At 35.0% G+C, this 26996-nt stretch overlaps 2 protein-coding genes and 1 long non-coding RNA gene across 3 annotated transcripts; all 3 read right to left on the reverse strand.

The window, feature by feature from the left end:
* Positions 1 to 427: 427 nt before the first annotated feature.
* LOC133880174 (putative disease resistance RPP13-like protein 1) lies at positions 428 to 4431 on the reverse strand. The gene has a single exon (XM_062319070.1). It carries the CDS (start codon positions 4290 to 4292, stop codon positions 516 to 518), a length of 3777 nt encoding a protein of 1258 aa, XP_062175054.1. The 5' UTR covers positions 4293 to 4431; the 3' UTR covers positions 428 to 515.
* A 4832-nt stretch (positions 4432 to 9263) lies between these two features.
* On the reverse strand, positions 9264 to 10927 carry LOC133880763 (uncharacterized). The gene is made up of 3 exons (XR_009902396.1): positions 10860 to 10927; positions 10681 to 10767; positions 9264 to 9997 (listed from the first exon to the last, which is right to left on the reverse strand). It is a non-coding gene; the product is annotated as an uncharacterized LOC133880763 (long non-coding RNA).
* A 3202-nt stretch (positions 10928 to 14129) lies between these two features.
* Positions 14130 to 18000, reverse strand: LOC133878970 (probable disease resistance protein At4g27220). The gene is made up of 2 exons (XM_062317528.1): positions 15230 to 18000; positions 14130 to 14648 (listed from the first exon to the last, which is right to left on the reverse strand). The coding sequence occupies exons 1-2, from the start codon at positions 17987 to 17989 to the stop codon at positions 14130 to 14132; spliced, it is 3279 nt and encodes a 1092-aa protein (XP_062173512.1). The 5' UTR covers positions 17990 to 18000.
* Positions 18001 to 26996: the final 8996 nt, after the last annotated feature.

Below are 26996 nucleotides of genomic sequence, written 5' to 3' on the forward strand. Positions count from 1 at the left end.
GTAGGAAAATACAGAACAAACCTAGAAATGCTACAAGAAAAATTAACTCTATTATTGATCAAATAATCTGCTAGTCATCAAACACATATGCTTAAGAACATATGACACTTGTTATTGACAGTGGAAAATGACCTTGTAAAAGAACCACAAGGTATTGAGGATGGGTAGTAAAATAGAGATTCATAGAAACACAAATTATTGGAACAAACCAGTATATTTGTCAAGCTCCCTAGCTTTATACGAGCTTCACAATAATTCCTGGCAGTGACATGACAACAGCCTTTGATTATAGTGTTTGGAATGGTGAAGTAAAGAATCAACGAGTGGACAAAGCGTTCTGTTTCAATAAAGATAGTCGATAAGCAAACCAAAAACAGAAATGATAAACTATATTAATAATAAGCATTGAAAAGAAGAAGTACCTAACTGTCCAAGTTGAATATATTGTGTCCGCCATCCATCTTTTGTGCAGATTTTAGAACAAAAAGTGGGAACTCTTGCCATAATTTTATAGCTCAAACAATCAATTCTTCATCAATCATTATGCAGTCGATGTGAGCAATCTTCCGCCATTCTTTTCCCTTTTTCCTTTGACACTGTTTCTTCAACAAAGGACATTCATTGATCGGTAGAAAAGAAAGGGAGGTGGGCAGCCCCTCTTCTGGCAGAAACTTGAGTTTAGGGCAGCCATGGATCCACAATTGTTCAAGAGAGGTAAGGTGTTGAAGCCCGATTTTGTCCAAAGATTTCATATTTGGAAATTCAGAGATGTCAAGAAAGTTCAAATTGGTTGGCAGAAATCCTACCTCCGGAAAGGATTCCACATGTTCAGATTTTCCACTGATTGAAAATTTTCTAACTGAGGGGAGTTTTTGCAAACCCCAACGCATCCGATTAGCAACAAGTTTGTCACAACCAAGGATGGAAATTAGATTCAAATTGGGAGGCAAGCCCCCTTCAGGAAACAACACAACATGTGGACAATCTTCTAAACGCAAATACTTTAGAGATGGAAGGAGTATGTGCATATTATCAGGCAGTGATCTTAGACTCCTACAATTGGTAACCCAAAACCATGTGAGGTTGGGGGCACGCAATCCTCCTTTTGGAAAAGATACACAACAAGGGCAATCAAGGATTTGTATCTGTAGTGTCATTAAGTCATGTTCATGATGTTCTGAAATTCCAAGTGATTCCAGATTTCTACATCCCCTGATTATGACATCACAAAGCTTTGGGAACAAGTCTAATGGAAAGAACTTGAGAGAATCACAACTATCTATCAAGAACAATCTTTCAAGGGATGAATAATGCAAGTCCATAGGGAGCTCTAACTTCCTACAATTTGTGATCTCAATGGTTTTTAATGTAGAAGGTAGACCACCCCCAGGAAAGCACATAAGTGAGGAACAATCACATATTTCGAAGTCTTGAAGACAATTGTTAGAGTCCATTATTACCTCTGGTGGGGAATCCAGTACATCAAATCCTTCAAGTTTAAGCTTCTGAATTTTAATTGGCAATTCCTTTAATAGTGCCTCATTACAATGTATTAATTGCAATTCACGTATTGCAGGAGCCCTTGGGAGTGAAGCCATCAGCAGCAGACATTCAGTGATCACAAGTTTAGCTAAAGAAGGAAGATTGATGGGCAGTCCTCCTATTAGCTTGGGGCAATTAAGAATATAAAGCTCAACAAGATGAGGGAAAGCTCCATCATTATTATCAGCACCAAAAGAAAACCATTCCTCCCAATTCAACATTTCTTCAAACCTTAAAACTTTAAGGACTCCAAATAGCTTAATTGAAGAAGAACCATTTCCATAAAACTCAGGACCTACTGTAACAACTCCATCACACCCAACAATAGAGAGGTCTTGCAGAGAAGGTAGTTGCCCAAGGGGTGGCAACTTGTAGCAAGATTTGCACTTGTTTAGATGAAGACATGTTATATTAGAGAATGAATCATGCCCTACCCAATTTGGGAAACTTTTACCACCATAATAGGTGATAGTGAGACTTTTCAAGTTTGGATGTGGCTCGAGATTGTCAAGTACAGTCACATTACTTTTTGAAATACTAGTATCAGCTTTCCATTCCAACACCAACTCCTCAAGATCCTTTTTATCCTTCAAACTTGCACCCAAAGCATCTGAAGGAGATACAACATTTTGGAGTTCCAAAATAGAAAGTGTTCCACGAAGATTTGAAAGTTTTCCCAACTCTACAACGCAAGAACCACTATCTTTTCCAATAATAAACATAGTCAATGTATGGAGACATTTTAATCTACCCAATTGTGTCGGCATCTCCTTGATGCTAGTTCCAGTAATATCAAGATGACGTAAATTAATAAGTTTCCACATTTCCCTTGGCAATACAACAAGATATTTGCAACCTGATAACTTCAACGTTTGCAAATTGCACAACTTACATATGGTATTAGGCAGCCTTTCCACTGTAGTGAAAGAAAGGTCCAAATATCGTAAATGTTTAATTTTGCTAATTGAATCAGGCAACTCATTCATATTACTGTAGTGAGATAGAGAGAGGACCCGTAAGCATCTTAGCATTGGCAATAAATCACGTGGTACTAATTTAGTTAAGTAGAATGTCTCGTTCTTTGGTGGAAATTTCAATGGCAGGAAGGTGCGCAACCGCTTAGCCTCATAAAGAGCCTCAAACTTCTTAAAATTATCAAATCGTGTCCTGAAATACGACAAATAGCGCGTCTTGTTCACAATTTCGTGAGAATAGTCACCCTCCAACCTAAAGCTAAATTGACCAGATACAAATTTTGCTAAATCATTGACAAGATCATGCATTACAAAAGATGATTTATCATTGCTTGATTGTTGGAAAAATGATCTTGATACAAGATCAAGGAAGTAATCATCACCAACTTCTTCCATTGTTTTGTTTCTAGATTGTTGCAAAAAACCTTCGGCCATCCATAATAAGATTAATTGATTCTTTTCAAAAACATAATCCTTTGGAAATATTGAACAATAAGCAAAGCATTGCTTTAGTTGGGATGGGAGATATTTGTAACTTAATCTTAGTGCAGGAAGAATATTTTTCCCATCATTCGTCAAATCCCATAGTTCACTCTTCAAAATCTTATCCCATACATCAACATCTAGTTTAGACCGCAAGAGAGCCCCAATTGTCTTAGCTGCTAAAGGTAGGCCTTTGCACTTTTTCACAATTTGTCTACCTATTACTTGTAGTTTTGGATGTGCCTCAGAGTTACCATCATGGAAGGCATGTTTTGCAAATAATGACCAGCAATCTTCTTCTGCTAACTGCTGTAGAGGATAGGTGGCAATAGTGCGCATGGCTGATGCAACACTTTCATTGCGGATTGTTACAATGACCCTACTTCCTTGTGCCCCAAATTTAAAGGGATTCCTTAACACTTCCCAATCAACATAATTCTCATTCCAAACATCATCTAGAACAAGCAGAAATTTCTTCCCCATCAAATTCTCCTTTAGTGTAACTTGAAGCCGATTTAAATCCTTAATACTGCAAGTTGAGGAAGTTACTACCTCTAGAATTGTTTTCGTGACCTTGAACACGTCAAATTCTTCTGAAACACAAACCCACGCTTCAAGGTTAAAATGCTCCTTCACCCTGTTGTCATTGTATACAAGCTGAGCAAGGGTGGTCTTGCCTATTCCCCCCATCCCAACTATGGCAACCACACACATCTCACTGCCAATTGCATCATCTGAGAGCAGCAAGTTGATTATTGCCTCCTTATCATCATCCCTACCACAAATACCAGATTCCTCAACCAAAGAAGTCGTGGGCAATCTTTCCGATGGTTTCCCTCCAACGCCTTCTCTTAGACCTATAACATCTTTTTGTTTTGCTAGATATTCTAGTCTGTCAATTACCTCTCTTATCCTTGGTTCTATCTCCTTGACAAAGGGATTAAAAGAAGCAGAGATTGATTTTCGTACCTTCCTTGCAGTGCTTTGGAATTCAGCATCCAACTTGCATCGCAAGGCTTTCGTAGCAATCTCATCCAAGATGTCCTCCGCATCATAGACAGCATCCTTCAGCTCATCAAGCCAATCTTTCACATCAGGCTTTGTCACTTGCTTTTCCTCCGCGTCTTCGAGCACTGCATTCACAGACAGCAATGCTATCTTCAGCTTCCTTAAAAGTCCATCGGTGAGTTTTCGTCCCCGAAGGAAGTCAACGACCCCGGGAGACGCCATTCTATCGAACAACACTTGGAGAAAAGCAGAGAGAAACGCTCCTCCCACCAAGGCCCCAGCCATGTTTTCTTCTTTGCAATGGAAGAAATGAAAGGAAATGATCAAACTTGATTATCTTTCTGCTTTTACTCCACAGAACTGGATCATTGATCAGACAGCAAAAGGTTGTCTGGAGTGATGGAGCAACACGTGTGGCCGATGAGAGAAGGGCGAAGCTCCTTTGGGCTTGACTTTAAGGATAATCAACCCCAATTTGACGTGTTATCTTTTATTTATTTATTTATTTTTTATATATATTTTTTTATAAGTTAATGAAATTATATAAATAAGGTGCCTCCCTAAGTACACCGAAAGTATATATAAGAAAGCGTCTAAAAAAGCATAGAAAAACGAACAAAAAAATCAAAAAAACTAATAGACACCGGTGACAAAAAAGCCTCCGTCCAAAGATTAAACATTAACTTTTATTATTTTTTATACAAATGCCTTATACTCATGAGTTTCTTTCTTTCTCTCTCTCTTTTTCTTTTTTCAAATTAATTAATTAATTTTTTATTTTTATTTTTAAAAAAACTTTACTTATAACTTTTGACCATTCATCACTTTTACAAAAAAACACCTAAACTTTTAAAAGTGTCAATTTAGGGTATTCATCTTTCAATTTTTTTCAATTTCAACACTCTGTTAGAATTTTCTGTTAAATCCTGTCAAAATTTTTTCAAAATACCCCCATTTTTTTTAGGAAAAAATGAAAAAGAAAACAATTGTTAGGATTTAGGTGTTGATCAGAATTTAACGGAATTTGTAAAACTACTTATGTCTGAATCTTTGAAAATTTTTATAATTTTTTTTTAAAAAAATAAACACAATGGTATTTTGAAAATTTTGATAGGCTTTAACGAAAATTCTAACGGAGTGTTAAAAAAAAAAATTGAAAGATGGATATCCTAGATTGACATTTTTTTAAAATTTGAATACCTTTTTGTAAATGTAATGAAAAATTAGGGGTTATAAGTAAAGTTTTCATTTTTTATTCGATGCTTAAATCCAAATTTCAGAGGCTTTTTAATTTTTTAATTTGCTTTTTTCGAACAGTGCAGCCCCAAGTTTCCAAACTCTACGTGTTTGTTTGGTAAAGGTTTTTGAAGATTTTTTTTTTAATAGTAATAAGAAATGATTTTTTTTTTTTTTTTTTTTTTTTTTTTGAAAATTACAGTTTTGCTTCATTCATTGATAAAAACGATCTTACAGAAAGATCTAGGGAAAAGTACGTTCTCTACCAAGCAGATTACAAATAAAGAAATGAGGATCCTCAGACCACATACAATTAGAAAGGTTACTAGCAGCCTCATTTGCCAAAGAATGTGCCACCCCATTAGCCTCTCGTTTGCAATGAACAAATGTGGAGCAGTTAAAAGACTCCTGCAAGTGCTTAATGTTGTCCACAAGATGGTGTCACAGTTGATGCTCCTGCTACATCAAGGTCAGTGGAGTTGCTCAAGGTGTTGCACCTAGTGAATTCTTCATGAGCCAACTTAGCCTATGAAAATAATGAGTTCGGATGCAAGAACTTGCCTTCAAACACCATTGAATTCCTTTTAAGCCAAACTCTATGAGCCACCATTGCTAGAAGGGCCAATTGTGTGGAGCTCAACCTGGTCAAGAGATCCTCAAACAACAAGGCAAAACTAGCCCTCTCAGTATGACACTTTTGAAAGCAACTTACCTCACAACGCCAAACATCTTGGGCGCATGGACAACCCCATAGAGCATGCCGAGTACGTAGTTTTCTCCTCTCTTTCACAGCATGAGCACGGAGGGGTCTCCCCAACTCTTCTTTTATAAAATATTTACAAATACGCAAAATCTTAATTTATAGTTTTGCCATGACACAAAATCTTTTTAAGTTCTTCGCACCTTGATATTTGCCAAAATGGAGAAACAGTGAGATTGACCAAAACTTCTTTGGGACCAAATCCCAGTAAAGCTTCAATTAAAAGTGGGTTGTCTTTATCTTTAAAAAAGTTATGTTAGAGGTTTTTTTTTTTTTTTTTTTTTTTTTTTTTTTTTTTTTTTTTTAGAGGTAGGAGCAGATTTTCCTTGGTCCAAATTTAATTTAATTATTTATAATTTGATAGTATAATTGTTGTTAGTAAATTTTTGTTTTTTTTTGTTTTTGTTTTTATTCATTTGTAATGTGTTTTAAGTTCTAATTTTGTGTGTTATGCATTTGATTTCAGTAAGACATAGCTTTGGCAACTTAAGAATTCTTAGGAAGAATTTTAGACAAAAACCGTCGCACGGCGCGAGTTATAGGCTAGTATATATAAAAGCATAAAGCTTGAAGATTATTTAGAATTGCGACAAGCGGCAATTCAAAGTTAGGACGTGTTAAATTATTAACCAATCATTAATATTTATGATATCATATATCGCAGAATCATTAACTAGTCAAGATTGTTTAAAATTTGACAAAGAAAAATGATGGGTGGGGGATGTTTTGCCGTGCCCCAACCATCACTTTTTAATAAAAAACTAATTTTTAATAAAAAAGTAATTTTTGATGTGACATCAAAGATTGTTTTTTTATTAAAAAACGACGGTTGGGGACGGCAAAATGTCCCCGGTGAATCACTGCTCTTTGACAAATGGAACTTAAAATTATTACATGTGTCAAATTTTTAAACAATTATATATATATAATTGCATAATCACTAGCCTTGACTGTTTTTCTATTTTTTTTTTTAACAAAATCTGAACTTCATTGACATAAAAAAACTGACCCCAAAAAAAGGATATAGGGATAAAATTGTTCTCGAAGTACAATACTAGCAATACTCCTTGGAATATCCTCAATTCAAACCGAGTCCATAAAACTACTAGAGGCCTCCTTTGCAAGTACATGAACAGCAACATTAGACCCCCTAGATACATGGAGAACAAAAGCATATCTAAACAAGCTCAACTTGGTTTTTATGCTCTAGCTCAACGAAATGACCCATCCTTGACAGGTTTGGAGAATTTGAGTTAACATCTTGGACAATTTGTAGCTCATCTACTTCAAAAACAACATCAAAAAAACCTGCCTCCCTGCTAAAAGCGACCGCCTCAAGAGCAGCCATGATTTCAGCTAAAAATTTAACAAGTCAAAGCTTAAAATTAAGCCGTGTTAGATTTTTAAACAATATTTCATATCATTTATTTATATATAACAGCATAAGCGTTCAAGAGTTTAGCTTATAATGTGACAAGTGACATATTTAAAATTGGACCGAGTCTTTAATTTGGGTCACATATATTTAAAATTAAATGGGGCCTTGAGAAAAGGAAATTTTGAATGCCCAAAAAATTGTGATAATTGGCATGGTAAGGCATGGTAAAAGTGAGACAGGTGAAACTATTTTTTTGTGATTTAATGTTGTTATGCATGACATATTAGCTAGCCTGATCATTTGTACTTGGGAATCAGGAAAGGAAATAGATAAATTAAAAGAAAAACCCTCCTTTAGAATTACTATCTTTCATCACCTTAAACTTTAAAAAGTGACAATTTAAGGTAATTATTTTTTAATTTTTTGCAATGTCGACCTTCCCTTCCAAAATAAACATCAAACCATAACGGAAAAAGTAAAATTCTCAAAATAACCCTCCTTTAAAAAAAAAAAGAAGAAGAAAAAGAAAAATGTGACACATGGCGGGTCATACTTGGGTTTTTTTAAGTTTTAATTATTAAATCAAGGTATTTTTGTAATTTTATAAACATCTTTGGGGTATCAGGGACATTTTACTCGTCAACTGTTTGAATTAAAGTTGAATTGAGACGGGAGGGTTGGCATTGCAAAAAATTGAAAGATAGTAAACTTAAATTGACACTTTTTAAACTTTAAGCTGCAAAATAATAAGTAAAGTTTTTCCTAAATTAAAATAATCTATTTCCTAGTAGATCTATAGGATAAGCTTTGAATATGGTTAAAAACTGTTTTTGTCTATTGTCATTGAAAAGAAGCGTGAGAATTGGAAAATGAATAGCTAATTTGGAAGCTAAAGAAACCTCTTGAGCCCAAATTTTTCAATGACAATAATAACTGTCGGCAATAAAGTAAAAATTGTTAAATAATGTACTAAAAATAATAATACTATCTACAATCACCAAAATTTAACATTTTAAATGGTTTTAAGGTGGCTAAAATTGTTAAATAGACCAAAACTTTCCACTGGCTTCATACTCGGTTGCATATACGTTAAATAGTTGTGCAAAAATTTACCAAAATTGTAAATAAAAAATAAGTTAAAAAAGAACAAAATTTAATATATAAAATGGTTTTAGGGTTACTAAATTTGTGACAAACAACAGTTTATTACTGTTTTTTGTTATTTAATTAATGTTGGCTTAATTCAATCCATTTGGTGTCGTTTAACAAATGACTCCAAATGACCTTAAAACGACACCAATTATTTAGTGCATTTGCGACATTTGCATGTCGTCGCTATATACTAGTAGAGAATATTTTTTATTTTTTATTTTTTATTTTTATTTTTATTTTTATTTTTATTTTTATTTTTATTTTTATTTTTATTTTTATTTTATTTTTATTTTATTTTTTTATTTTTATCAAATGGGGATAATATATATATACAACGAATCATAAAAGAAAAGTAGCATTTTTTTTTTCATAGTTGATTGAGAAAAGGGTTACATGAAATGATCTTTGCCACTCTTAATCCAAATGGAAGAGGGAATGGATGATTTTAAAAAAGAAAATGGGGTGAGCTCCCCAACAATAGACCCAAAATTAAGGGAAAAAAAAAAGAAAAGGAACTAAAATAAACTATAACAGTGCATAAATAATTATATAAATAATAAAGAATGGGTCAAACAAGTGACCCGGTCATCTCAAAGAATTGCACAAGGCAGTTACAGAAGCAAAATGGACATATATTAAGGCGAACGTATTTGAACTCTTACTTTTTTTTTCTTTTCTTTTTTTTTTTTTTCTTTTTTTTTTTTTTTTTTTTTTTTTTTTTACTGCAAAAAAGAAAGGAATTAACCAACCCAAATTCAAATACAAAAGTCTTCACAATAAGAACAAAACATTTAAAAGCTGGGAGACAGCAGCAACTCAAACAGAGAACGAGGCGGAGGAGCTTTTGGCAGCAGTTCAGAGAACATACGACGGCGCATGTGATTCACGTGCCTGTGTGTGGGATCGACGCACAAGCGAGGACCACGCGGCGGCGCGTGGTGGCTGGAACAAGATGGTGAACACATTGGTGGAAAGCTAGAAGCTGGCTGAAGAAGGTACTGGTGAGGGGCGTCTGAGCAAAAGATGAACAGATGGTAACAAATTTGACTTCAATAGTACTAGATTTGAGAACCACCGTAGATCCATAAACGACACATCTGTTGGGGCAGAAAACCCGCTAGAGGATGGCGACTAGATGGAGCGAAATGGTCGGGGAAGGAAGAACAACGGCACCGCGCGCTACTCATGGTTGAAAAAGAAGGAAAATAAAGAAGACCAGTGACAGAGAGGAGAGGAAAAACGACCGCAATAAGCCTGGCCTCGTTCTCATAAATTGCGTACGTAAAGTAAAGAACATCCAAATACAAATGTAGACAATCTGAAACATGCAACGTTTCCTTAACAAAATATAAGCATTGTGACTTTAACAAAAAGTCAAAAAGATCGAAGCAAAACATATCACAACCATAGGTGTACTGAATTCCCTCCTTCAATGGGCCTAGCTACTACACCATGAATATATAACTGCAAAATAAAACACGAGGAACATAATTAAATCAAACTTAATTTCGTTTCATATGATCACAATATTGACGAACATTGGAAGAGATACACATTATGTCATTAGGGTAAGCAAATCTACCAGTATTTGTACATGAAGACCTGATTTTCATATCTCCATAGTCATATATTGAATTTTGTTTCAGTAATTAACACATTCATGATCTACTATTAAGTAAGGGAATTTTGTGTAATTTTCAATCATTAATTTTTTTCACCAATTTTTCTTAAAACACCCTTAGCTCATTGCTAATTTTATAAATAGAAGACTCGAATTTTTTCAGGTTATTATAAAAATTTTCTAAATTGATCGATGAAGTAAAAAGAATTTTGAAGTGTTTAAGTACTGTACGTCTCACTCACTTCCCCCACTTATTGGCCGGGATTATGTAAATCTAATTCAAGCAAATGCTGGTAGATTTGCTTACCCTAATGACATTATGTAAATCTAAAACACTTGTGATTAAAGAGAAGTCCACCAGACAATTAACTCATGCAGTTATGAATGTTTGGGCGTTTGGAGTTTACTGAGTGTAGATTTCATGGGGGAAAAAAAGGGTAAAAATCTTAGTTTTTTCACATAATCGAATCCTAAATTTATATATGATGAATTTGTAGTCAAAACAAAACAAATATTAATGGATTACCTTTGATTGCAAAAGATCATCCTTCTGCCATCCCCGTGCCTACTGGTCCAGCATTAGCGTCATCTTCTTCCACAACTGGGGGTTCACCTACAAAACATCACCTCACATGTTAGTCACTGTTTTTTCTCTTAGTATGTATGGTGTTCTTCTAAGTATTAAACGCGACAATTAAATTAAACCTGATTGACCACCAACGGACGATCTGGACCTCACAGGTGGGGATCCTGTGGCTGGATTAATATTAATGTTTCCCACATAGTTGCCTTGCACTCCGAAGTAGTTCCCCACTTCTTCCTTAAAAACCTGAAGCATCTTCCGCAGTTCAGTCATCTCATTCTGAAGCATCGTTTTCATATCAACTAACTGATTCTGATACTCCGTTTGCATATGCATCAGCTGATTCTGATGCGCTTGCATCTGCGTCACTTGAGCTTGCAATTGATTAACCTGACTCACAAGTTCAGGTTCATGGGAGGCAGAAGTAGATGCCTGGGATGTATAGGAGCTGGATCTGCCCGGTGTAGAGCTGAGCCCCGTTCCGCGTACATCCCTTGGGTATTCCGCACCCTGGACTTGTGCGTATGGGCCGTCTCGAGCCTGTTGTATTGACTCTTGTGTACACACATTTGATTCTGTTGGAAGCTCTTGCGACATTATTTCCTTCATCTTTCCCTGCCGGGTTATTAAAAGTTAAGAAATAGTTAAAAATAGTAAGTATATAAAATGCTAATAAGGCCAGCAAATATCATGAGTGGCGTTATATATAGGGTGCGTTTGGGATTGTGATTTCGTAGACAATAAGTGCAATTTTAAATCAAATTGCAGAACATAAATCGTACGTTTGGAAACTGCGTTTTTAAAAATTGCGATTTGAAAACGCTAAAAATCTGCTTTTTCAAATCGCAGATGAGATGATGCTTTTTTAAAAATACAAAATTTCAAAGGCTAATTTGCGATTTTAAATGTTAAATTGCGATTTTACCAAATACTTAACTGCGTTTTTAAAAATCACTTTTTTCAAATCGAACATTTTAAAATCGTGATTTTAAATCGCACTTTTTAAAATCACAAATCCAAACGGACCCATAATACAGTCGTAATGCATTTACCATTTTCTCCGCGGCCTCATCATTCACGGGGGTGCCATTATTTTTGTTGTGAGTCAATAATGAAAGTTCGCTTCTCCCGGGGGTAGACCCCGTCATTATCTCCTACAAAAACATTTATATTATATATCCAAAAAATACATTTAATTATATAGAGAGAAAAAAAAAAAAAAATCTTATATAATTGTACGAATATATACCATGTACCATCTAGTGGGCAAGTCGGATGTCGCCTTTTGTAAATGACTAGAAATAAAACTATCGACAGTAATTAAAATTTGAAAAATTCCTCAATAACCTTTTTTTTAATTTTTTAATTTTTTTAATTTTTTTTTTTATATCCTTTTCGTTCTTTATTTTTGTTTATTTTTCATTTTTTTATATTTTTTTACTACTTTTCACGCACTTTTACAAAAAAAAAAAAGAAAAAAAAAACTAAATTATAATCAAAAACCCACGCATAACGGGGTAATTATATGCTAGTCTCATATATATATATAAAATGCCTTTGCACACGCATAACAGTCATTCCATTAGCCATTTGGACGTACACGATCATCAAAAAGTAAAAAATTATCTTAGAACATGAAGTAGGAATATATAATACTTTTCTTATTTAACTCTGAGTTCGTAGCATGCAGCTATATTTTCTACGAACTGATATGGCTATACACAAAGTTGCCATGCTACTTATTCCTTACTTTTGCCTATGTATTGATAAAGAACAAAAGTTTTGCTTAAACTAGAATTATATTATTCTTTAATAATATTTTCAATACATAAATTGGGTTAAATAATATTTTATTTTAGGCTAAGTATTTATGAAGAACGCTTTCTATTAAAATTTTAATAAACAATATTAAAGTTATTTTCTTTAATATTATTCACCAACAGACAAATTGGGTTACATATATAATCTTTTATTTTTGGCCAAATGTTTATAAAGATCAAAAGTTTGCTTGAAATATTCTTCCAATTACGTGTTTTAAATTGTGAAGTGTTATACCTAAAGGAAAAAAAAATAAGACAAGAAAATTCGCGTTGTCAAAGAAAATGTCTTGCCAAAGAAAACAAAAAGGCTCAAATGCCTTGGCAAATAGAGGTTGTGTCTTCGTCGTGCTTCCATGAAGGTACTAGAGTTCGATTTTCTTTTACTGCAATAGTGTATTTTTTATTTATTTATTTATTTTTTAATTATTTAGTGTTTTGCCAAGACATGAACCCTTTAAGCTCTATCTTTCTACCTTAAGATTTGTCAAAAGAGAGCAATGGAGAAAGCAAAAATTCTTTAGGACGAGATCTCAGAAAAGCCTCAATTGAAAATGGTTCGTCTTTTTGTGGAAAAAAAAAAAATTATAGATGGTATAATTTTTTTTTTTTTTCTAATTATAAGAAATTTTTTTAAGATATTAATTTTTTTTTTTTGTACGCAGATATGAGATGAAAAAATCGGAGTGCAAATGAGCTCATAAAGGAAGGAACATGTTTCCTTGGTTTAAATCTAATTTTATTTTTTGTAATTTGATAGTATAATTGTTTTTAGAAAAGTTTTTTCCTATTTGTGATTTTTTGAAGATGCAATTGATTTTTGGAAGATGTGTCTTCGACAACTTAAATTTTTTTTACAAATAATTTAAGACAAAAACGGGTGCATAGCATGGGTTATTGGGTTATAGGTTAGTATAATTAAAGTAAATGTGAAATCTATCTATCGCTCAGAGCATCTTATGGCTTAGCCATATTTTTATCTAAAATAGTTAACTAAAAGCTGCTTTATTTATTTTAGCTAATTATAATGTGCCACACATTTGATTATTTATTCTTTCTTTGTATCATTTCAATATTCTTTCTTTATTATTTATTTATCTTTTTTAATTCTTTATTTATTTCTTTTCTAAGGATCTCATTTTTTCAACAGTCATTTTTCTAACAAAATATTTTTGAAATGATCATATTTTTCAACGGTAGTTTTTTTGCAAACGGTCATAAGTGGAGAGAAAGAGAGGAATGAGAAAAAAAAAAAAAAAAAAAAAAAAAGTGTGTTCTTCGTTGGAGAGAAATAGAGAAACAAAAGGAGGAAAGAGAAAAATCTTCAAGAAATAGAGAGGAAGAGATAAGCTAATAAAAAATTTATGCATTGGTCGATACTATTCACCAATGCATGTAAAATGCATTTTGCATTTTATTTGCATGGTGGAGTGAGTTTTTATTTAAATGGCTGGCCATTTTAGCTAAAGAGACAAACCCGATACTCACCACCCAATACACGAGAAGTTGTATGCAACAGGTAGCATGCAAACCCGATAGTCATGTTTAAAATAAGTCTAATATTATTTTATGTAATTAATTAAACAGGTTTACCTCTTCACTGGAGAAATGTTGCCTAACAGTATAAGGGCTCTCCTCTGCATTCATTTCGTTGAGTAATTTGCTGACCTTCATGCCTGAACTATCAAATTTTGGGCAATCTTCTATCCTCAGATTCTTTAAGGATGGAAATTCGATGTTATTTTCTTTGCAGAATCTTTTGAGGAACGGAAGTTTTTTTAGAAATATGCATTCTAGTTGAGGGAATAACACCATAGGAATTACTGATTCTTCTGTGACTAGTATCTCTTTCATAACCTCGCATTCTATTATGTGAAGATGTTTGAGCTGCACCATAAATCTAGCTGTAGAAAGTGTCAGGAGATATTTTATATTATCAGAGCCCTGCACTTGCAAGTATGACAAATTTTCAAATCTTGATGTTGCTTGTGTGTTTATTAATTTGCAAGAGGACCTTGCCCGATGTAGTTTATGCTTTATCTCTCCCACGTTTACTGATGACAATTCCAACCTTTCCAAGATGGGGAACACAACCTGCAACTAGCAGCAGTTATTCCTTCTCCTCAGCAACCTATAAGATGCAGAAGCTAGGGTATGCATAATTATGTTGTGCCATTCACTTCAATTAACAATGGTAAGTGATTAAATTTATAATCGTTGAGATGATTCTAAAACTTCTGTATTAATATTGCTACAATTGGACATGTACAATTACTTTTTTCTTTTTTCTTTTTTTTGAGAAAAGATGCAAAAGTGCAGTTAGGTTGAAAAAAAAAGGGTTGCTTCAGCTAATACAAGCAACAATAAATTTATTCGTTAGTTCATGAGCAATATCCTTCCTCTCACATAAATTGTGAGTCATAGCATGAATTTTATCTGTAGGACCTAATCTCATTTGATGGGGAGGATTGCTTCCAGTATTAATTAAGCATATATAGGGGCCTCATGTACAAAGTAATTTTGTTTGTTTTGCATGGATGTGGCAATCTTTTATTTGAGACATTACTCAAAGATTTATAACTAAAACAAAGAGCTCCAAATGACACATAGTGATCAAAACATCTATATGTAGTATGTGGGATCATTATTTGATGAATCAGACTTTAACAACATACCTGTTCGTGTAGAATTGGAATGTGAAAATCAAGCCTTCCCTCCGAAATGATTTCTCCGGCATTAGTTATGAATGGATTTTGTGTGCTAAAGAAGCTCATGAGCTTTGGAAGATTGTCTAGTGCCAAGCGAATCAGTTTAGGGAACAAGATTGTACCTGTGTCTTCTATTCCGCCTTCTTCTTTCATGACGATTGTGCCCATGATGCTGCATTTTCTTACCTCCAGTTCTTGGAGTTGTGAAAGGCTCTTAGCCATGGATGATGAGAAGACAAATTTTAGTTTATCACATTGGTCCACTTTTAAAATTTTCAAGTTAGAGAAGGATGTCGAGGGAAGTTGGCCATGACATATTTCTTCCAAGTTGGTCATATTTTTGAGAATAAATGTCTGCAAGGCAGGAAAGGCAACAATCGACATCCTTGAGTTAATGATATATTTAATCTCAGGATTATTTTGGATATGGAGATGCTTCAGTCGTTGAAAGCCTTCTCTATCTGATTCGTTTAGAAGATTCTCAGCATCCTCTAACTCGTCTATATAAAGATCTTCTGTGCCCTTCAGTAGCATTTCAATCCCATTCTTTGATTGAAGGCTCGTATTCCCCTTGAGTTTTAGTGTTCTTAACTCTTTACGCTGATCAGAAGAGTCCCAAACTAGATCTCCTACAAATATTACGTATCTTTTTAAATTTTCAAACGAAAGATCTTTAGGCAGATTTTCGACATCTCCAATATGTATTTGTAAAGTGGTCAACTCTAACAGATGCTTCAGCTCAGCAAGGCTAGCGTTCTTTCTTTCATTAACGGGTACTCCTTCAGCCTCCCATTGAACAAAAATGTTCCCCATGTACAACTCTTCTAATTCAACCAAGCTTGATAGCAGATTAGGTGGAATCACTTCAAGTTTGGAACAATTGCTAAGATCCAACAACCGTAAACAAGTCAACCACCCTATTTCTGTTGGTAATTGTGACATGTCAGAATTGAAAAGGCTAAGAATTACTAAATTTTTGAGCTTTCCACTTACAGTTATGTCTTCCAACACACATCTATCCAGGCACAATGCTTGCAGGTTCGTAAGGAGACCAAGTGATGAAGGAAGTGATGGAAGTTTCATTTTAGTCAAATCCAAAACTTGCAGATTTCCCATTCCTTCAAAGAAAGTATCTGGGATTTGCAAAGAACGATCCCCACCATGCATATAAAAGAATTTTAATTCTGGGCATTCCATTTCCTTAGGAAGTTTTTTGATATCTCCACCAGGGATAGATAATTCCGTGCATGTTTTGAGTAAATGCACTTCTGGCAATTTTTTTCGCCCACTATTATCCCTCACCACAAACATTTTGCGATCCCTTGATGCTATAATTGTTGCAACATCACGAACAACATCATGCATATGGCAATGGTCGTCAGAACCAAAGGGACAATCTAGCAACAGACTCTTGACTTTCAGAGTATGAACTAGGCTATATAATCTGTGTCTGGCTTGTTCTAAATTATCAATGCCTTGAAATGAACCCAAACCATAGCAATATTTCAACAAGACCCGATAGGTAATAGTGTAATCCATTTCAGCACAAAGCAAAAAAAGGTGTTGGACCTCTTTGCTTCCAAGATATTTATAACTCAGCTCTATAGAAGAATATATGGGCTGCATTTCTGGAAGGCCTTCGTGATTGGGATTTTTTAGTTCCCGCAGTGCATCCTTCCATTCATGTAGATCCTTACCTTTTAATGCTTTAGAAACTGTTACAAGTGCAAAAGGTAGGCCTGCACACTCTTTAGCTACGGCAATTGCGGTGCTTTCGAAATTAGGGTGTTTAACACAATCACCAGCCATCTTCTTAAAAAGAATCCATCCTTCTTCTTTGGTTAATACTTTAACTTCAAAATCCTTGTGGGTGCCCATTTCACAAGATAATAAATTTTTATCTCTGGATGTGAGTACTACTTTGCATCCCGTAGAAGGAATTCCTATTTCCTCCAAATCCAATTTGCTCCATAAATCATTTAGGATTACAAGTATCTTCTTGTGTTTTGTTAATCTCTTCATCAGACGATCTGCTCTTCCACTTAAAGTCTCTGCTTCAAGCCTTAGGTCTAGCATGTCCGCTATTTGTCCTTGAATTCGTACAAGGTCTGGGCTCTGCTTCACATCTGCCATGGCCACCTCATAGAATAACTTTTTTTCCTTGGCTTGCTTGGCAACTTTTGTCACCAATGTAGTCTTTCCCACACCAGCCATCCCCCACACCCCGATCACGTTGGTATTAGCATCTCCCAATGCCTCCATAAGTTTCTTCGTAGTTGACATTCTTGACACAAAGTCCACATAATCCTTATGTTTCCAAGCCCATCTGCCATCTTCTAGGAGTTTATCAATAACTTGCACTATCTTCTTTGCTTGTCGGCTTAGCTGATGTCGCTGGCACAAGTTCAGGCATGTCCCATTAAAACACCTCGTCAGTGCTCTGTCTTCATCTTGAAGAGCTTTTTCGGCCTCTGCTATAATCTCATCCACATTTTTCAACCACTTCTCATCATGAGCTACAATTTCTTCACCAGTTCTTCTAGCATAATCAACGGAATTTCGCACCCTCTCTCTATGACTCTTCAAGGTCTCTACCGCATTCTCCAAAGTTTCAATGTTGCTATCGTATACAAATGAATAACATATCCACTGTGAAATTGGTGCAACAATTGGTGCAACAATTGGTTCAACGAATAACGCAGCGATTGTTCCACAAAGATTCCCCATTCTTGTTTCAATTTTTCCCCTTTTTCCTACTATTTTTTTTTTTTTTTTTTTTTTTTTTATCTTTTGATTTTGTTTTTGATTTTTGTACAAGGGAAAACTGAAAACCAAGAAAAAGACAGCTAGAAACCGCAATGAGAACAAATAATAGGCAGGAACAAAGAAAAAAAGAAGTTATTCTTTATTCTTTTTCTCTTTTTTTTTTTTTTCTTCTTTTTTTTTTTTTTTTTTTTTTGGTTTTTTATCCTTTTATCATATCATCTTAAATTCGTTGTAGGACTTTTATTTCAAACCTGCATTTCTTCACGTCATATAGCAAAAGTTGAACCTGAGTTTCACACCTGCATTAATTACTTCATTAGCCCTCCAATCGAGAGTCGTTCTGAATATTCTCAATGTTTAAATAAAAAACAAGAGGTGGTAAGATTAAAATCTGTTAAAATTTAAATATAAGAAAGACATAATATTGTGAGATTTTTTATTTTAATTGAAAACCAACTCAAACTCATACAAGAGATGCCTATTAATTTGGAATCTAAAAATGACCCAGAGAGGGCTACCGAAAATGAATTTCCAATCGAATCCACAGGCAACTGCAATCCTATCTGGCCAAAATTTCACTTTTTATTTGATTATGTTTTCTTAAGTGGTCTTTCATGCTAAATTAAATTTGAGGATATTTGTGTTGGTTTGTTGTGAATTTGAAAGTTTTTAAAGTTAAAAGTTCCAACAAGGACAAATTTGAAGATTTTTATAATTGGATTTTAGTTTATCAAAATTTATGAATGGATTGTATTAATATAATAGATTGTTAGGTCTTAGACATTGGCCTCATTTGGTTATCAAAACTTTGGTTGTAAAACTTCTTTCATCACCGAAGTATTTTGTTGTGAAAAATAAGAGTCTTTGTGTATTAATCTGTGGTAAGACGTCACTTGGCCATCAAATAGAAGTGCTGATGTCCCTTGTTATGAAGAATTTGAAGAACAATCAGCGTTAAACGTCACCTAGACATCACTTGGACGGGCTGACGTTTGGACGTCAAGGACTACTAGTTTGGCAACATCAACTAGACATCACTTGGACATGATGACATCTTGGAAGTCAAGGACTAATTGTTTGGCAACGTCACTTGGACCTAACCTGGAAGTCCAAATGTTGTGTGCAAATTTCAAAAAAGTTAGCAATGAAATCCTGGTTTGACATCAAAAGGGATGTTCTAACCCTTCCTATGAAACAGAAATGTGACTGGAAGCCACAGAGGGCTCTCGTCTTGGTCTCATGTATAGCCCGTTCAAAATCTGTCACGATGCGAATGGTCCCCGTCGTGACGCAAAGGAAAAAATCTAAAGACTTTTGATATTCAAGCAAGCTTGACATATGAAAAGCTCCTTATGCAAATATTGGATCGCAAAGAACAACAACTGAGGACAAAGTGTATTCCACTCGTGAAGGTTCTATGCAAAACCATGGTGTTAAAGCAGTTTCGTGGGAACTTAAGTTGGATATACAGAACTGATATCTGCATCTGTTTGAGTAGATCACAGGTACGTTACGCTTTACATTATATTTTAAGTATGCTCTATGATGTTTTAAGTGTATTCTTCAATGTTGTAAGCATAATTTATGTTAAAGCATAAATTTTGAGGGCGAAAATTATGGAAGGAGAGAGGGATGTAACACCCAAGAAAGTAATTAAAAGATTTATTATAATTAAATGAAGTAAATAAAGCAATTATAACTAAAGGAATAAAATAACACTTAGAAGTTTTGGTCGAAGTCAGTTTTACAGTCTTCGGTTCTTACTAAAGGACCCTTGTAATGCGTGGTAAAAAGCTTTTCAGAATGCTCCGTTCTACTTCCATTCTAAGTTGGTTCGAATGGGAGTGTTCCAGGGAGCTTTGTACCAACTCTGTTCCAATTCAATTCAAATAGAGGGTGTTTAGAGCTTGGCAGAGAGGTCTGTTCCAAATCCCTTCTAAGTTAGTTTGAACTGGGGTGTTTCAGAATGTCCCATTTCAAATCCATTCTAAGTCAACTAGAGTTTGGCTCGACCTAAGTCAGTTGGAACTAGGCTCGTCTTCAGTTAGTTCTAAGTGACAGTTTCAGTTCAAACCGCATCGATTCAAATTGCATTTATCAATTCTAATGGGGATCGAGCCCAAAAATTGACTATATGAGGGCTAAACTTAGGGATTGAGACTAAACTTTGGGATTTCGTTCAAGGAAGTTTCTAATGCCAATTCTAACACTGGACATGTGAATGTCGGAACCTTAATTTCACCAATCGTTTTGAGGTAAATTCATAAACCCTATTTTTTCTTCAAGTTAAGCTAAATATCAAAGTGTAGGGCTTAATCTTGAGGATTGAGACCAAACTTAGGGATTTTTTTCAAGGAAGTTTCTAATGCCAATTCTAACACTAGAAATGTGATTCTCGGAACCTTAATTTCATCGATCGTTTTGAAGTAATTTCATAAACCCTATTTTTTCCTTCAAGTTAAGCTAAATATCAAAGTGTAGGGCTTAATCTTAGGAAATTATTTAGGGCTATTGTGTATTGGAGGGTTCTAAGCTTTAGCCATGCTACGGGCAGGAGTTTCGTAGTGCGAAACTTCGATCTCTCGGTTTGATTAAGGTATGGGCTAAACCCTAATTTCAATTGTTAAGCATAACTGAATGAGAGCGTAATGCTCATAATAACGAAGAAAGCGTAAGGCTCATAATAACGAAAAAGAGCGTAAGACTCATAATAATGGAAGAGAGGGTAAGCCTCACAATGAATAAAAAGACTATCATGAGCATGCATAACATTGTTTAAATTGTGTGATGTTTTCATGATAAGTATATTGTAGTTTTGCTAGACGTATTAGTATGCATAAGAGTCTCGATAGAAAAAGAACTTATGTATATTGGTATCGGATGGTTGCATGATTTAAATGCCATTGTTTTCTATAACGAATCTCCTACGAATAATATTAGATGCCTAGTATGTTAAAATGCTTTCTATTTGTCAGTGTATGCTATATTAGTTATGGGGATTTTCAAACAAAAGTTTATAAAATTGGTAGCTGTTATAGTGTACGCATGACTAAAAAGGAAAAGTTGGTTCTTTGCAAAAACTCAGTGAATAGTATACCTCTGAGGTCTTAATGTATTTATTTATGCTAAGACGGTGGGCTCATAATTCCACCTATATGGATGTGACAAACCCCCACAACCGTATATATGATGTTCCTTTGGCTGCAGGTATTCCGGTTGTAGTTGATAGCATTGTAGAAGGGTACTTTGGATGTTATGATGGAAGCACGCCGCAACGGTCGTAATTGGTGGACCATGGGTTGTCGACTTGTTTATAGGTTTAGTTTATGGCTTATGACGTTTGTGTCACTTGTTCTTGTAAAGCCATTTCTGTTATGTAATTATATTGAGGAAAGACTTAAACAGATAGATGTAATATTCTCTTTGTTTATGATTATTTGTAATAGAAGTTTATGCTATGATTTCCGTTATTTAGGTTTATGTTTTCCGCTGCATAGATGAATAGATGTTATACTCTGATATACCAGGTTCATATTATGGGAAATGTACCATATGTTAGCTTTGCGACATATCGTCGTGCCACTGTGAAGATCCGTTTATATTTTAAGAGACTAATATTTATGCAAATGTTTTGTAAGAAAAAAAGAAAAAGAAAAAAAAAAACGGGTTGTCACAATTAGTACTAGTCAAGGAGCCTTCATACCTAAGAGAAGTATTGCAGAAAACATTTTGCTTGCCTAGGAGCTTGAACATGATTATCACAAGAGTAAAGGGGCTGCTAAATGTGTTTTGAAGGTTGATCTAATGAAGGCCTACGATTCAGTCAATTGGGAATTCATTCTTCACTGCCTTCGTTGTTTTGGTGCTCCTAAGAAGTATGTGTCTTGGGTTAGAGCCTACATTACCAGTCCCTATTTCTCGGTGTCTCTTAATGGATCTTTGGTAGGTTTTATTCAAAGGCAAAAAGGTCTGCGGCAGGGGGACCCAATTTCCCTTTACCTTTTTGTCTTGGCAATGGAGGTTTTGTCTATACTTCTGGCTGAGGCTGCTTCAGATATTAAGAGGTTCAAGTTCCACCCCAACTGTAGCAAATTACAGCTTACTCATTTATGCTTCACGGATGATTTACTCATCTTCTCTGAAGCTAATATTGGTTTTGTTCAGTCCATTAAGGAAATGCTTGCTGAATTTGAAGTTCTTTCTAGTCTCAAAGCCAATCCAGCCAAGAGTCAATTCTTTTGTGCTGGAATTCATCATAATGACAAAGCTGCGTCCTTGGCTATTCTGCAAATACATGAGGGGTCTTTACCTGTTCGATAGAGACTATTAGCTGTGGATTGTGAGGATTTGGTTGCTACGATGGCTGGGAGGATTGATTCGTGGTTGGTGAAAAATTTGTCCTTTGCAGGAAGATTACAATTGATCTCCTCTGTCCTGTTTAGCATTCAGATTTTCTGGTCTAGAGTTTTCATTCTTCCGAAGAAGGTTATTCAGATGATTGAACAGAAATTCAATAGGTTTCTGTGGTGTGGTAAGGATTCCAAGGCTAAGGTATCTTGGGACAGATCGTGTGTCCCTAAATCTGAAGCTGGGCTTGGTATTAAAAGGCTTGATGTTTGGAACCGAGCTGCCATGGTCAACCACTTATGGAATATGTTTGCACAAGCAGATTCATTGTGGGTTGCTTTGGGTAGAAACTAATTGGCTTAAAGGGAGGAGTCTATGGCAAATTCCAATACCCAAGAGTTGCTCTTGGAGCTGGAAAAAACTACTCAAACTCTAGGATGTGGCAAAAAATCTTTTGAGTTTTAAAGTTTGGAAAGGTCATGCTATTTCTCTTTGGTTTAATGATTGGCACCCAGCTGATAGATTGATTGACACATATGGATTCTAGATTGTCTATGATTCTGGAATTGGAATTCATGCTAAAGTTTCCTCTGTTATGCAAAATGGAAGTTGGATTTGGCCTTATGCCCATTGGGATGATTTGGTTGATGTCGAAAGCATGCTTCCGAGTATTGAGGTAGGTGAAGAGGATGTGCTTGTATGGAATTTGAAGAGTGGAGTTTAGGGTGCGTTTGGGATTGCGATTTCGTAGAGAAAAAATGCGATTTTAAACCAAATCGCAGAAAATAAACCGTTTGGAAATTGCGTTTTTAAAAAATTGCGATTTGAAAACGTAGAAAAGTGCTTATTCAAATCGCAGGCAATGTGGTACTTTTTTGAAAACGCAGTATTTTAAAAGACTAACCTGCGATTATAAAGGCCAAACTGCGATTTTGTCAAACACTTAACTGCGTTTTTTAAAAATCACTTTTTTCAAATCGCACATTTTAAAATCGCAATTTTGAAATTGCACTTTTTGAAATCGCAAACCCAAACGGACCCTTATTCGTGTGCAGAAACTTGGAATTTTCTTAGAATTAAATCCCTTAAAGTTCCTTGGTGGCATGTTGTGTGGTTCCCTATGGCCATACCTTGGCACTCTTTTTTGCTTTGGCTTGTGTTTAGAAGGGCTATTGCAACAAAAGAGAGGATGTGTGGTTGGGGTTTTGCAGGAAATACCTTGTATAGGTTCTGTTATAGTTGCCAGGAATCCATAGAGCATATATTTTTCCAATGTAGTTTCTGTCGAATCATCTGGAGGAACTTGATGGCTGAGTGTTTAATCACTAATCCTAGTATTAATTGGGTTGATATTGCGGAATGGAGCTGTAAATTGAAAGGGAAAAATCTGCACGTTACCCTTTGTAAACTATGTTTGGCAGCAACTGTGTATCATGTATGGAGGTTGAGAAATGATTTTTGTTTTGGTAATACCCCATTATCAGAAGATGCACTTTTTGCCGTATCAAATCGGAGGTTAGAGCTCGTGTTATGACTAACAGAAACTTCAAGCCTTCTTATAATTCGGCTAGGCTCTCACAGACGTGGAAGTTATAGTCTTAGTGTTTGAGGTGCTAGATGGGATTGAGTAGATTGTTTTGTTGCTTTGTACTGAATGTAGTTTGCTGGTGAGCTTGTTCCCAGCGTGTTTGATGTGAATCCAGTATTTACCGGAGGGATTGTACTCTGTTGTGTTTGGTTATAAAAGCATTGATTCATCCAAAAAAAGAAAAAAAAAGAAAAAAGAGCTTCATTTGAACAAAAGGAGTTAGGGTTCCAAGCAAATTGTACCTAAGTTTGTAGATGATCTTATGTTATGTAATTGATGGGTTTTCCTAGGCCTGTGAACAATATTTCAAGCATGTGCCCTTAAGTTTATGGGTTTTCCTAGGCCTGTGATGTATTTGACCAAGTGTTATTTCGAACATGTATAAACGCTTTGTGTGACTTGATATATATGTACTTAAGTTTATGACCTTGTATTAAGGTTATGCTGATGAAGTTATGTGTTAGATATATTTTTTTTTAAGTGGTCTCGTTTACTTTACTTTGAACAAAAAAGGTGCATTCCGAATTTTCTGCTGCTAATCACTTATTAAAGGCACAATAGTAGCACTCCGGGTTATTTTACAGCTAAATAAACTTGGGGGCCCTACATCATGTGCTAGTGGACCACCTCTAAAATGCTTCAGGGGGTGGTGGAGGCTAAAGTAGTAGTTCGATCGGCATGCAACTCGTTAAAATAGAGGGGATATTTTGCAGCCCCAAAAGCTTTCATACAGTGGTTGACCACTCCCTTAGTCTCTTAGTCTTGGCGGGTGCTTTGCGACCCTCAGAAAGTGGTTGACCAACCCTTAACCTCATCTCTCTCTTGTACTTTTCTCCAAAACTAGGTTAATTTAGAAATTTCACGTCTAACATATTCATTTGTAAATTGTGTATGCCATTTTTCACCAATTTCAATGCAACATCTTATGGAGGCCAAATTGAAACAAAAAGACAGTTTGAGGGAGCTAGCCAGGTGTCATAAATGGTAGTAAGGGGTTTCTTTGCAAATGATATTTTAGGGCAATTTTGGCATTTCAAGTTCAGAATTTGTTGGTATAGATCACAAGTGCCATTTTTCATCTATTTCAATGCCAACAACTAATCGATGGACTCTTTTAGCACAAAATGATAAATTGAAGGATCAAATGTTACAAATGATAGTTTGGTAATATTTTTTTAAGAGGGGTGTCAATTTCAGGGATAAGTATTGTTACAAATGAGTTTGGCATTGTTTTCTTAAAAGGTGTGTTAATGCATACATATAAAATTATATAAGTCAACTCTAATTCGACACATTTAATTAAATGAGTCAAATCTCCTAACACTAACTCGCTCTAATTTTGTATTGGGTTCGTGTCGGGTTCGCGAATTATGTCAAAAATTGTTTGCTATCATGTCGCGTATCGGGTTCGGGTCGCGTCGAAACATAAGTTTAAAACTATATGAATAAACCTTAATCCGATCCATTTAATTAAACGGGTCAGACTCCTCAACCTTAAACTTTTAATTTCGTATTGGATTTGTGTCGAGTTTAGAGGTCGTGTAAAATTTGACAGCCTTAGTAATCCATGTGTCAAGAAAAGGAGATAAAAAAACAAAATTCCATTTCCATGCATGTGTTTCTTGTTGCCTCTTTATAGAGTATTGCCCCCCGGCACTCCCCACCCTCAAAAAAAAAAAATAAATAAATAAATAAATCTTTAATGAAATCTTTAGAAAAAAAAAGAAAAAGAAAAAGAATGTGCAGTACAGGTAACATAAAAATTTGTTATATTTAAAATTAATTCTTAATTTCCAGTAAATTTGTTTTACCAATGGAACGCGTGATAGAATGTCTAAATTGTTTTTGTTATTTTTGCAATCACTAAATATATAACCATATACAATGAAGCATCATCCCGGAAAAGCTTGGTTTTATGTTATTGTTATCTATCCCACCAAGTTAAAGTCAAGCATATTCTGTTTTTTTTTTTTATTATTATTTATTTTTATTTTTTTATGTTGTTTCTGTTTTGGGGGTGGATTCGACTACCAATATATGTACTCGTAAATTCGGTCACTAAAATATATTGGAAAAACAAAGAAAAGCAAAGCAAAGGTCAGTAGAATCATGTACCTCTGTTTAATTTACTCCTCTGGCTTTAGAGTGAATATGAAATCCGGTCCAGAAACTGGAGAGTGTAGCGGAGATGTCAAAATGGGTAAGAGTGTTAACCATGAAACACAGAGGAAGAAGCACAACAACCAATGAAAGAAATCACGTAGGAAAAAACATAAACAACAGGTCAAAATAAGCACAAACATTGGTAGTCTCTGGAGGATATATGGAGTGTAATTGTTCTAGTCGTTAATGAAGAAAGTAATTACTCATAAACAAAAAAACAAACACCGCCACCTTCAAAACACTATTATATATATGACCGAGTAGCCAATTCTGCACCCATGCAGACATGCAGTACCACAGTTGGACGTCATTTCTATACTCAGACATCAAATTCGAGTTACAGGAGACTTACAAGAGGGGCATGCAGAACTGTTTGCTAAGGATGCGTTTGTGTGTGTCGGTCTGAGATACAGAGAGAGAGAGAGAGAGAGAGAGAGAGAAAGGGAGTTTGATAAATGATATGCTGCGGCCATACGTATATATATATGCTGAGAGTGGAGCTTATCAATCTGCTTTGTGGTTTGTGAATTGTGGGTACAACGTCTACTTCAGGTTCAAAGCAATATAATTTTATTAAACCAGCACTTATATTTGTATATACCTTCAAGTTCATAAAGGAAGAATAGGTCTTCAATCCGCGTGATTGAGAATCATCCTCTTTTATTCCATTTTTTTTAAAAAAAAATTATTATTATTGTTATTGCTAGTTGGTTACGAGGAATAGCCTTTCTACTGGGGATCGGTTAGTGAACTGTCGGTATCAAGGTGATGTCCAGTGTTTGTTTTTTTTTGCACAAATGGTCTGGAAAGCGGAGACCACCTTTTCTTTGAGTGCCCTTTCGCTTCTCCTATATGGAAGATGTTTTTGCA

This window comes from Alnus glutinosa, chromosome 10, assembly GCF_958979055.1.
Source record: "Alnus glutinosa chromosome 10, dhAlnGlut1.1, whole genome shotgun sequence".
NCBI lineage: Eukaryota > Viridiplantae > Streptophyta > Magnoliopsida > Fagales > Betulaceae > Alnus > Alnus glutinosa.